At 60.0% G+C, this 12,376-nt stretch overlaps 1 protein-coding gene across 2 annotated transcripts in view; it reads right to left on the bottom strand.

Moving 5' to 3' along the window:
* Nucleotides 1-245: 245 nt before the first annotated feature.
* Nucleotides 246-12,376, bottom strand: part of SEZ6L (seizure related 6 homolog like) — a 38,724-nt gene continuing 26,593 nt past the window's right edge. Inside the window, exons 5-17 of one of the 2 annotated variants that reach the window (XM_063416168.1) lie at nt 11,455-11,640; nt 10,912-11,077; nt 10,066-10,232; nt 9,360-9,554; nt 9,138-9,276; nt 7,294-7,490; nt 6,019-6,213; nt 5,257-5,448; nt 4,828-5,022; nt 4,475-4,507; nt 4,239-4,353; nt 3,966-4,068; nt 246-3,694 (exon numbers count right to left, since the gene is read on the bottom strand). In XM_063416168.1, coding sequence (XP_063272238.1) covers nt 3,665-3,694; nt 3,966-4,068; nt 4,239-4,353; nt 4,475-4,507; nt 4,828-5,022; nt 5,257-5,448; nt 6,019-6,213; nt 7,294-7,490; nt 9,138-9,276; nt 9,360-9,554; nt 10,066-10,232; nt 10,912-11,077; nt 11,455-11,640 — 1,913 coding nt within the window. In that variant the 3' untranslated portion in view covers nt 246-3,664. The remainder of the gene's footprint in view (nt 3,695-3,965; nt 4,069-4,238; nt 4,354-4,474; nt 4,508-4,827; nt 5,023-5,256; nt 5,449-6,018; nt 6,214-7,293; nt 7,491-9,137; nt 9,277-9,359; nt 9,555-10,065; nt 10,233-10,911; nt 11,078-11,454; nt 11,641-12,376) is intronic. The other variant, XM_063416169.1, reaches the window with a different exon arrangement.

Genomic DNA, 12,376 nt, shown 5'->3' with positions numbered 1-12,376 from the left:
GGGATAGTGGAAATTGTCCCTGCCTATGGCAAGGGGTTGGAACAAGATGTACTTTAAAGGTCCTTTCCAACCCAAACCAGTGATTCCATGATTTTGTGATTCCTCAGCACAGGGAGAGCCCCTCCAGGAGCACTGTCCCAGCTCCAGCCTAAACATTCCAGGAAATCCCAGCCCTGGCAGAACACAAGCACAGTTTTGGCAACAGCTGAGGGGAGGACACTGGCAGTGTCTGCCCCAGGAGGACATCTCGGGAAAAGGGAGACAGAACCACTGGAGCCAGGAGGCTGCCCACAGACTGGGCTCCTGCCAGGGTGTCGCTGGCAGAGCTGTGCCAAGTACATCCCAGGGCTTTTCCCAGCCTTCTGCGCTGGGCAGGGATGCTGTGCCTGAGCTGGGCTGGGCAGGGATGCTGTGCTGAGCTGGGCTGGGCAGGGATGCTGTGCCTGATACAGACTGGGCAGGGATGCTGTGCTGAGCTTGCCTGGGCAGGGATGCTGTGCCTGAGCTGGGCAGGGCAGGGATGCTGTTGCCTCACCAGCCTCCAATGCAGCTTGCAAGGATTCAAGGGGTCTCTGCTGCTCCATCCCTGGCCTCGGGGGTCCCTCAGCCGTGTGTCTGCCCCGCTGTGCCCCTCTCCCGGCCCGAGGCAGGGGGAGGCTGTTGTGGCCGAGGCTGCTGGGCCCAGACAAAGCTCCATCCGCAGCACAACGCCTGAGGCCAGAGATTGGCTCCGGCTTTACGTCACCGAGGAGGAACGGCAGCATCAAGGGCTTTTTTTTTTTTTTTTTTTCCCTTCATTTTAATTCTCTTGCAATCTCTGTCCAAAAATAACCCAAGCTCCCTCCCCCAGGAATGCTCTTCATCAGAGCCTTGGCTCCCTCGCCCCCCGTGCATTAGGCTGGCAGCTGCTGAGCAAAGCCATTATCGATGTCACAGCATAACCTTGGTTAAAGGCACGCTTGGGGAGGGCAGCACTGTTGCATTGTTTTGGATGCGGAGGTGCAGGGACAGATGGGAGGCCCCAGGTTTCCTCGGCCCCCGGGTGTGGGGTGGGCTGAGCATCCCCCTCCCTCCCCGCTGCCAGGGACACTTGGGACTGCTGGCATCAGGGAATGCTGTTCCGGCTGGGGTGTCCCGGTGGCGCTGCTCCTTGGCGAGGTGACAGTCACCATGCTGCCACCACGCTGCCACCACGCTGCCACCACGCTCTCAAGCAGGGACGTGCTCAGGGTGTCCCGCAGGCACCCGGGGTCCCCCCGCAGGACCTTGCCCTGCCCACAGCTGATGGTTTAGGAAAACCTCATGGGGGCTCGCTTGTGTCCCCAGCAGAGCAGCTCAACCCGGAGAGGCTCCCAGGAAGCAGGGAGGGGATTTTCTCCGGGATCCTCCCAAGCTGTGCCTGCCTGCTCCATGTGGGATGCAGCTGGCGTGGAGCCATACCCGGGGCAGGTGAGGCAGCCCCCTCTTGTCCCCCCAAAGGTCTCCCTGTAGTTTTGGGGAGCTGCCCTGCCCCAGCTCCCATAGGAGCTGTCAGGTGACAGCCACAGGTTGTTGGGCAGCCGATGGGTGAGCAGGGCACAGGCAGGATGGGTCCCCACAGACCCCCTGCCCAATGGGGTTGGGCTACCAGGACTCCCCAAAACTTTCTGCATGTCCTCCGTGACATGGCCAAGGGTCTCCAGTGGGGTCCCAGTGCCCTGGGGCAGCACCCAGACCCCCACCCACTCTGTGGGACATCACTGGGCTGGGAAGAGGAAATGCTGAGTTCACTGGGGAAGCCAGCACTGGCTCTGTGGGGTGACCCACAGAGGGGAGATGTCCCCAGGGCCGTGCCAGGTCACCTCATGTCCCAGCAGGGGTCAGATGCCCCCATCCCACGGGAGCAGGGGACACTGTGGGGCTGCCCCAGGGCAGGAGCTGGCGCTCAGAGCCAAGCCAGTGGCACTGGGCCACCATCCCCCAGCAGGACATGCAGCGTGCCCGGCCCTCATCCTGCCCTGCATGGCTGCAGCCTGTGGCTGGAGTCTCTGCAAACAGATTTCAGACATTTAAAAATACACAACAATTGTTATCGAGGTTATATTGAACGCTAGAGCTTCCCACGGAACTACTTTATCATGTTCAAAAATATTTAATCCCAGCAATTTTCACATTGTTCTTATAAAAACAGACATGTATGAAGGGAAATGAAATGCTTCGTACATTTTTTGGCACTTTTTTTTTTCCTCTTTTTTTTTCCTCTTTTTTTTTTTTTTAACCGTTACAAATTACAAACACACATTCGTTGTTTTGAAAGGAAAACCCCTAAATCCCAGCTGTACACCACAGAGCTGCACCGACCACCCCGAGCTCACCCAGCCTCCCGCGCTTGCGATTGCTCTACAAGGACAAAAGAAGGACACCAGCAGCCAAGGATGTGGCGGTGGCTTCGCTGCCCTCCCCAGGGGCTGGCTGGGCTACAGCAGGGACAGGGTGGCCCTTTGGGGTCCGTGTCCCCACCGCTGTGTGGCTCTGGCAGGGGTGATGCAGTGAAGGAGTGCAGGGGATGGCAAGGGTGGGACTGAGGGGCCAATTTCTGCCTGTCCTGCTCCCCACAGAGCTCCTGTGCTGAAGCATCCTCACATCCCAGCTGCCTCTTCTTCCAAACACCTCCACCTTCATCCCCTGCCCGGCTGGGGGACCCAGCCAGGTGTGGATCCGAGAGGTGCGGGGTGGGCAGCAAAGCACAACCCGCCCTGGGTCCCTCCTGCAGCAGGAGCCACGGAGCCCAGCCCATCCTGCTTACCCTGAGATGCTGCCAGGGGGCCAAGAGCCATGCTGGGTCGGGGTGTTCCTGGCAGGGAAGTGCTGCTGGAGAGGAACAACAGGCAGAGAGCAGAGAGGCACCGGCTGGGAGCTCTGCTCACCCCAGGGTGTCTTCGAGGGCTCCCAGCTGCGCTGGGCTGGCGGCTGGGTGGCACTGGTTGGTGTTTCTGCACAGAGCATCACCCCGGAGTCCCGGCTCGCTGCCTCTCCACATCCAAAGCGAGGTGGGAAAAGAAAGCAGCACGTACCTGGTGTGTGCCAGGCTGTCCCTGCTCCCTGGCCGGTGGCTCTCCTGAGCCCTGCAGCGAGGACGGGCCCTGTGCCAGTGCCCCCCGAGCCCCCCGGGGGAGGGTCCCACTTTGGGAGCCGGGAGCTGCGGGGTGGGACCCTGTGGGGGACCCTGCGCTACCTCAGCTCCCAGCAATCAACCGCAGGCTCTTGCAATGGAGACATCTTTAATTTTTAACAACATCAGAACCGCAAAAAAACCCCCCTGCGTCTGTGCGGGCAGTGCTGAGGGACACTCTGCCATGGAGGGGGACACTCTGCCATGGAGGGGGACACTCTGCCATAGAGGGGGACACAGCAGTGCCCTCGTGCCCCCCTGGCCTCACCAGGACCCAGCTCTGCCCCGGCTCCCGCTGCTGCCTGTGCCCAGGGCTGGGCAGCACACCTAGCGCAGTTTAAATAGAATAAATACAGTGAAGAAAACAGTAAAATCTTCAATAGAGAGGCAAAAGGAAAGACAACAGCAGGTCCGGGGGTCCAACCAAACTCCACGTGGTCTCTGGATTAGTTACTGAGGAAGTTCTATGAGAGCACATTAAGTTCGCTGCTGGAGACTCTCTTACCGCTGTCCTTATATCGAAACCTCGTATTCTCGTGTTTCCTGCAAGCAAGGAAAAGCCAGTTGAGGGCAGCAGCTGCATTTCAGGATCATCTCCCCATTCCCAGGCAGCAAGAGAGATCCTGGGTGTTGTTTTGTTCCCAGGGGGGTGATGACCTGGCAGCCTGGACCCCTCAGCCCCCTGTGCCTCCCAACCCACACGGATGCACTCGTGTCCCATTGCTCAGTGCCTGGCTGGGCTCATGCCGTGGCTGCCCAACCAGCCAAGCCCCTCAGGAGTGTCCCTAGCCAGGACAGGCACGGCAGGACTCACCCCTGTCTCATAAATCGGGTTGTCAAACTCCGTTTCTACCGTGATCTGGCTGTAGGGGTGCGAGTACATGAGGGGCAGGCGGAGGCTGGAGTAGTACCGACACCTGCGGGCAGAGGCGGAGTCACGGCTGCACGGAGGATTCCAGAACCACCTCCCCTCATCCCAGAACCACATCCCCTCCTCCCAGCTCCTCCCAGCGCCCCGGGCACCACAGAGCACTGCCAGCACCCTGAGCCAGCCCTGGCCGTGCCCCCAGCTCTGTGCCAGCCCCACCTGGTGAGATAGATGTACGCTCCTCCCAGCAGCAGGGAGATGATCAGCACCGGGATGAAGATGGCCAAGGCCATATTTCCCCCCTCGAGTGACGTCTCTGCAGCAGCTTCTGCTACTGAAAGGACAAGATCTGTTATGTTGGTGTTTGCAGGCACCGTGTGATCCCCTCTCTGCCTCTTCCTCTCCTCCCAGGCTCCACCAGGATCCAGTGCATCCAGGAAACCCTCGTCACTCACCTTCGAGAGCGTGTTCAAAGCTGTCTTGGTTCACTGGAAGAGAGACGGAGAGTTACTGGTCTGGAGCTGGGTTTGACTGGGTGCTGGCAGCTATTGCCTGCTGGGAAACCCAAACCTGGGCTCTCTTGCCCCATTTGGTCCCAACCAAGCTGCAAACTCCCGGTTTTTAATAAGCTCTTGTGGCCAGGACTGTGCAGGCTGGGCTGAGCAGAGCCCAGATCCAGAGAAGCTCCAGGTCTCAGCTGAGTTCAGCTCCCAGCTGGGGCTGCAGCCAGACCAAGGTCCCCAGGGTGTCCCAGGTTGGGGACAGAGGTGTTGGCTGTCCCCTTGCCCCCCATCCCCTTCCCTGTTACCTTTGCAGATGGGCAGGGGCCCGCTCCAGTGGGATGGCTGGCCCAGGATGCATTTGATGGTCACCTCCCCCATGAGTTCAAAGCCCTCATAGCACATGAAGGTCAGGGACTCTCCTGGCAGGTAGAGGCGCTTATAAAGAATTTGGTACCCGTTTTCTGGCAGTCCTGGGTTATCACAGGCCAGCGACTCCTCAGCTGAAAGGGAAGGAAACACACCCAGGGTGAGCCCAGGGCTTGAGCCTGCTGAGGGAGGGAAGGAGCCTGGGGGCAGTGAGGAGGCACCCAAGCTCTCACCCCACTCTGCTTCCAGGATCAAGGATCTGCACCACCCCCACAGCTGGGAGGGGTCCTGGCTGCAGGAAAGTGCTACCCAGGACCCCCAGAAAGGAACTGGACTGCAGGGGAGCAGGAGAGACCACCCAGACTTACAGACGCAGTGTGGGAGCCGCGAGGTCCAGATGGGGGTCCCGGTCTCGCGGCTGTAGCAGGTGAGCAGGGAGCTGCCCTCCAGCACGAAGCCAGGGTTGCAGGTGTACTGGATGGTGGTGCCCACCAGCAGCACCGGGTCCGAGATGAGGCGGGTGGAGTGCTCCACCTCCCCCGGGTCTGTGCAGTACATGACTGGGGAGAGAGCATGGCTGAGAGGGGAGCCCCTCGGAGCTGGGAACCCCCCGGAGCTGGGAACCCCTTGGAGCTGGGAACCCCTTGGAGCTGGGAGCCTCTCAGACCTGGGAGCCCCTCGGAGGTGGGAACCCCTCAGCGCTGGGAACCCCTCAGAGCTGGGAACCCGTCAGAGCTGGGAACCCCTCAGAGCTGGGAGCCTCTCAGATCTGGGAGCCCCTCGGAGCTGGGAACCCCCCGGAGCTGGGAACTCCCCGGAGCTGGGAACCTCTCGGAGCTGGGAGCCCCTCAGAGCTGGGAGCCCCTCGGAGCTGGGAACCCCTCGGAGCTGGGAGCCCCTCGGACCTGGGAACCCCTCGGAGGTGGGAACCCCTCAGCGCTGGGAACCCCTTGGACCTGGGAGCCTCTCAGACCTGGGAGCCCCTCAGAGCTGGGAGCCTCTTAGATCTGGGAGCCCCTCAGACCTGGGGCCCCTTGGAGCTGGGAGCCCCTTGGAGCTCCTCAGAGTGGGACCAGCACTGCTACAGGGTTTATGACAGGCACAGCAGCACCTTCCTGAGGGACACTCACTCTTTTCACAGAAAGGAGGGTCGCTGCTCCAGCTGAGGTCCCACTGGCAGGTGAGGGTGTCACTGCCCACGATGTCATAGCCCGGGTCACACTGGTAGGTGATCTTGGCCCCTCTCACCAGCTCTGTGTGTGACGTGGTCTTCCAGCCGTTCTGGATCTCAGGCAGGTCAGAGCACGAGTCGTTGCGGGACACCTCTGCAGCCAAGAGGGATTTCCACTGAGTGGGACCCACGGCAGAGCCCTCCCCGGAGCCACCCCAGTGGGACACACGGCTCTTCCCAAGGGCCTGTCCTTCCCCACAGCTCCCCAGCCCCCTGCTCTGCAAATGGCACAGCTGGGCTGCCAGCAGCATCCCCTGGGAGCAGGGAAAGGGCAGCAGAGGGGGACAGGGGCTCTTTGCAGCTTCCCCAGCCCTGGCCCTACAGGCAGGCAGAGGGCTGGGCTGGTGAAAAAGGGGCAGTGTCTGTGCTGGGGTCAGGATAACCTGGGGACACCAGGCTCAGCTCCAGCTGTGGGTGCAGGAGAGGTGCCAGCACCAGGGTCACAGCACAGCTGGTTTGCTCATGGGAGGATTTGTTCCCTGCTTCCCCCAGGCTGGTTTGCTCAGGTGAGGGGTTGTGCCCTGCCCTCCCCAGCCCCGTGTGCTGCAGAGCACCGAGGAGGGCCCTGCAGCCTCCCAGGTGCTCTGCATTGCAGCTTGCTCTGTTTGTCGTAGCCAGGGCTGTCAGCAGTGCAAGGAAAACACGCCTGGAAGGAGTCTGGCACAGGGAGCAGGGTGGGGCAGAGGCAGCCAGAGGCCACAGGCAGCCGTGGGGATGGAATGCCCTTGCCGGTCCTTGTCCCTGCCATGGGACAGCTGCCCCGAAGGACAATGGAACAGATGTGTGCAGGTGCAGTCTGAGCCACTCTGGAGCAAAGAGATGGGAACATCCACCCCGGGAGTGGCTTCAGTGACCACCCCTGCCATCAGCTCATGCCTGACAGGGTGTGGGTGGGGATCCTGCATCTGTTTCCAGCAATTTCTTTCCCTCTGGGCCACACCAGGGCTAACAGGGACCTTGTTGCCAGCCTGAAGGAGGGGGGAAACACAGGGACACCCCAGAAATGACTGACCCAAAGACCTGCAGCCGGGCTGGGGGTTCTGCAGGAGGTTCAGGGTGGAATGTGAAGGGGGTGCTGGTGCCTCAGTGACTCTCCCTGCTTCCAGACCCTGCAGCTGGACACTCTGGGCTGGCTGTGTGTCACATTGTCACACCAGCACCCTGCTCCCCGTACCTATGTAGTTCATGATGAATCCTTGGCCCTTCCCAAAGATGAGGCCAGCAGGGTCCGAGTGGAACTGGATGGTGAGGTCGGGGCTGGAGGAGTAGAGCTTCTGGGGGCCGCTGCTGCCGACGTACTGGCCCAGGATGCGGGCGGAGAGCTCGTCCCCGTCGTAGATGGTGAGGATGTCGCTGTTGGTGATGTTCAGGCTGAGAGGAGAGTTTGGTTAGGGATCAGCGTGTGCCGGGAGCCCAGGCAGGACACAGCAGTGCGGGACTCAGCCCGGGTCCCTCCGGGTCACCTCTCTCCGAGGGGTTTGAGGCCGGGCGGTGCCGGCAGCTCCCGGAGCCCCGCGCTTGGAGCCAGTCCCGGCGGAACCGCGCTTGTCCCCGCAGCCACCAGAGCGCAGTGGCGGCCCGCGGATGGCGGGGACGGCCAGGGACACCGGGCAGGGATGGCAGCAGCGTCCGTCCTCCCCGGGAATGCGGCTGCCCTGGAGCCGAAGGGGATGGGGGTCTCGCTTCTCTCCCCCCGCTCCAAGGCCAGGGGCAGGGATGGATGCACAGTCCAGGGGACACAGCTCTGGTGTCGGGAGGGTTCTCTGGGTGCCCGGGGCTGGCAGCGCGGGGTGAACGATCACATCGATCCCAAGGGTGGGCAATGACACCCCTCCACCCTCTCTGTCCTGCCGTGTCCACGCCCCAGCAAGGCTCCCCAGGGCTGGGAGCACAGCCGGCACCAGTGTCACAGGAGGGACTGGGGCAGGGACAACCCTCCTCCCCTCCCCTGGGGAAAAGAGGGCCGGAGGAGAGCACCAGGATGCTCCCAGCCACACGGGAGATGCCTGAGCTGATCCCCAAACGTTTTATTAGGAATGTTCTTGGAGGGAGCCCAGCTAATCCCCATGGCAAGCTGACATTTGTAGTAAATCTCTGCTTTCTGTCAAACACGATTTTCTCAGTGACATTTATGCCTGATGACTTCAAATCACTTGGCCTCCAGTTCTGCTCAGCCCGAGCACCCACAGAGCTGGGAGAGGTGTGCTGGGAGCTCCCACTTGGGATTTTATGGGGAGCTTTAAAATCTTTATGACTCTAAGCCTCTACTTGAAACATGTCCTCCTCTTGAAAACCCAAAATAGCATCAAAGAAGCTCCCGCTGCAGCAGCAGCATTACCATGCCAAGAGCTCTCAGCCTGGCCTTGGATCCCATTCCCCTCTGACCCCAGAATGTTCAGCCTGGGCTTGCTGGGTGGCTCTGCTCCCTTAGTGCCTGAATTTCACATTCAGCCCAAGGACTGAGCTGTTTTTATCTCATGGATGCCTCCAGGCTCTCCTAACCCCGCATGACCCAGCTCCTGACGTGCTGGGTGTCACCCCAGTAGCACATGGCCATGTGCTGCTGTGGCACCACTCCCTGTGGAGAATTCCAGAGCCGCTGGAGCAGCAATTAACTGCTGCTATGGGTCGTGTAAGGGTGCTTTGAACTCAGGGAGCACCACTCACTCCTGCCCAGGGTGCCAAGTGCATCAAAGGGGATTATGGAAGTTCTGAGGGGGAGAATAGGACATGGCAACTCTTCCCTGTGAGGGAGGTGAGGCCTTAGCACAGGGTGCCCAGAGAAACTGTGGCTGCTCCATCACTGGAAGTGTCCAAGGCCAGGTTGGAAGGACCTTGGAGGAACCTGGGATAGTGGAAGGTGTCCCTGCCCATGGAGATCAGCTTTAAAGTCCCTCCCACCCAAACTGCTTTGGGATTCTGTCATTCCATGGCAGAGGCGAGGGGAGCAGGATGCTGCAGCAAAACGAGGTGAGCACAGCTGGGGCAGAGACAGACACTGAGCTCCTGGATACTCACAGCTGGATGTCCAGGAAGAGCCGCTTCTCCTCGCCCACGTGGATCCTCCAGATGCAATCCTCCCCCTCCGTGTAGGGCTCCGGCCAGTTGGGGGACAGGATCACCCCAGCCACGGCAGTCAGCTCCCCTCCACACGTGGCTGTGGGGTAAGGGGTAGGCAGGGCTCAGGGGGGCCCGGGGGTGCTCACCCCACGCCCAGCACTGCCCAGGGGCAGGACTGACCTCGGCACAGCGGCTCCGTGTCATTCCAGTAGGGGTCCCGCATGTTGATGCACTCGATGACGGCGGGGCCCTGCTCCAGGGAGTGCCCGGGGTCACAGGTGAACTCCACGGTGGTGCCCAGGTTGTAGGTGGGGTCCGAGGTGGTGAAGTTCCCGTTCTGGATGTAGGGCTCATAGCAGTGGCCCCGCTCAAAGGCTGGAAGAGATCCCTGTTAGCTGTAGGGTCACAGAGCTTCTCCCTTCTGGCTGAGCTTCCCTGGTGGCCCCCAGGCCCTGCTGCTGTCCCCATGAGAACCTGACCCCTGCATCCCCACCTGCATGGATGGCCTCTTCCATGGAGTGTTTTCCAGGCAATTAGGATTAACAACAACTTATCTGATCCACGCAGGCCTAACCAAACCCTGCTCCTGTGCCGGATCAGCACTAGGGATGTGCTCAGAGCACTGCCAGACACTGCGTTTCCCAAACTGGACATGCCAAGCCATCCACCCCGGGTGTTACTGAGCCTGCTCAGGGCAACAGGGCTCCCGTGGGAAGGATCCTCCAGCGGGATCCACTTAAACATCAACGGGAGCTACAGAGCGGCGCCAGCACTGGGGACAGCCAGGACCCTTCCTGCAGCCGCGTGTCTGTCACTGCCCGCTGGGGCTGGGTGTCCTGGCCGAGCCGGGCACTGCCCCTCGAGTGCCACCACGGGGACACAGCACCTTCGAAGCGGATGTTGAAGGCGGTGGCGGCGGCGGGCTCCTCGGCGAGGAAGTCGATCCTGATGGAGGAGCCGTCGCTGATGACGCCCTCGAAGGGGACGCTGTCGGCGCGCAGCGAGTCGTAGAGCACGGCCGAGCGGTTGGTGTCCCCGCTGTAGACCACCATCCTGTGGGGACACGGGACGTGTCACACGGGACACAGCCCCTGAGTCCCGCCCGGACACCACGGAGGGGAAGTGGAACAGCTGGGACAAGATGGGAGCTTCCATGTTTTGGTGTATTCTGGGTCTTTCTCTCCAGGATAGACGTGGAGGGGCTGGAGAGTGTCCAGGGGAAGGGCCTGGAGCACCAGGAGCAGCTGAGGGAGCTGGGGAAGGGGCTCAGCCTGGAGAAAAGGAGGCTCAGGGGGCAACCTTGTGGCTCTGCACAACTCCTGACAGGAGGCGACAGCCAGGAGGGGTCGTGCTCTGCTCCCAGAAAACAAAGGATAGGACTAGAAGAAGTGACTTGTGTCAGGGAAGGTTTAGACTAGATATCAGGGAAAATTTCTTCCCCAAAAGGGCTGACAAGCGTTGAAACAGGCTGCTGGGGGCAGTGGTGGAGTTCCCATCCCTGGAGGGGTTTAACAGCCATGTAAATGTGGAGACGTGGTTTAGTGGTGGCCTTTAGCAGTGCTGGGGGACAACTGAACTCAGCCATCTCAGGGGGCTTTCCCAACCCAAATAATTCCATTTTTCTATATTTAGTGCCCAGCAAAAGGCCCTGCTCCCCACCCCATGCAGAAGAAGCCCCCTGGAAGCTCTCTGCAGCCCCAGGGCTGTGGGGAAACAGCTCCTGGAGCCTCACCTGTCCTTCTCAGTCAGCAGCAGCTTCTCGAAGTGCAGGTGCAGCTTCTGGCCCGGGGGGGCCCCGATGGCCCACACGCAGTACATGCTGCCAGAGTGGTTCCCGCTGTAGCTGGGGGACAGCACGCGGCCGATGGTGGCGTTGTGGACTGTCCCTCCACAGGGAGCTGCAACACAGAGCACGGCCCCGCTGGGATGGGCACGGGGACAGTGGCGTTTGTGCTCCCCTCTGCCCAGCTCTCCTCAGAGTCCCCAGTGCACAAACCTCTGCTTTGTTCTCTCTGTGCATATTTATACTCACAAATGCATATTTATGCTCGCACACACACACATATAAAATCTCAATTTCCTTTCCCTTTGCTGCCTAATGAGGGGACAGATTCTGCTGTCACTGCCTGACCACCTGTGGCACCTCAGGCCATGCTCTGTGCAGGGCTGGGCATTGCTCTTACACCCTGCCAGGACCACGCTGATCTCATGGGGCACAGAAAGGGACTCATATTTTCCCCACATTTCCACCCCTGGGGCTGAGCTGTGCAGGTACCTGAGCAGATGGGCTCGGGGCTGCTCCAGTGCGGCCGGGATGCGTTGATGCAGGTCAGCATGCGGGGGCCCTGCAGCTCGTAGCCCAGGTGGCAGTGGAAGTGAGCAATGCCACCCGAGTGCAGATCCATCACTGTCACGTCTCCAAACTCAGGTCTCCGTGGGAAGTTGCAGCTCAGCATAAACACTGAAACAGGCACACACTGGGAGCTCAGGGCTCAGCTGCTCCCAGCCACCCCGTGGGGACATTCTGGATGTGCCCACGTGTCACACAGACCAGCAGCAGAGCACCACCAACGCCCCACTGCCGCTGCTTCCCCACCTGTTACTTACTGCTCTTGCCCAGACCCAGTTTCTATTTTAAAAATAATTTGCTGGAACTCATTTATTTTTTAAAGCTCTTCGAGGTAAAAAATAGGCTGGCAGTGTGGTGTGTGCAGGAGGAGCTGCTGCACGGGGACAGAAACGGGGCAAGGCGGGTGTGAGAGGCACAGCCAGCACCGGGGTTGGGGACATCAGGGCACATTGAACCCTCTACCCTGGGCACAGGCAGGTGGGGAAACAGGAGCATGGCTGGTCTGTGGGGGCACAACCCACTGGTTTGACCCTGCAGCCAAGCGGGACCAACCCCAAATCCCCTACCCATGGTGGGGTCAATCGACCGACCAACCAACCGACCCTGAGGCTTTTGATCCCAAATTACAAAATGCATATTCATATTTTTTATCTACACACTAGCCAATCTAGACACAATTCTAAAGTTCGTAAAACTACGAAAATCAGTATCAAAACCTACGCACGTAGCATATCTATTAACGTAAAACTCTATCTTACTAGCATAAGGTTCTACCTTATTGTACATTAAATTCATACTAAAAATTATAAACAGTACTCTACTCTATTTTTGTCATGTCTATGCTCTA

Source organism: Prinia subflava, chromosome 19 (assembly GCF_021018805.1).
Source record: "Prinia subflava isolate CZ2003 ecotype Zambia chromosome 19, Cam_Psub_1.2, whole genome shotgun sequence".
NCBI lineage: Eukaryota > Metazoa > Chordata > Aves > Passeriformes > Cisticolidae > Prinia > Prinia subflava.
Note: the sequence above shows the minus strand (reverse complement) of the source record. Positions and strands in the feature narration are given on the sequence as shown.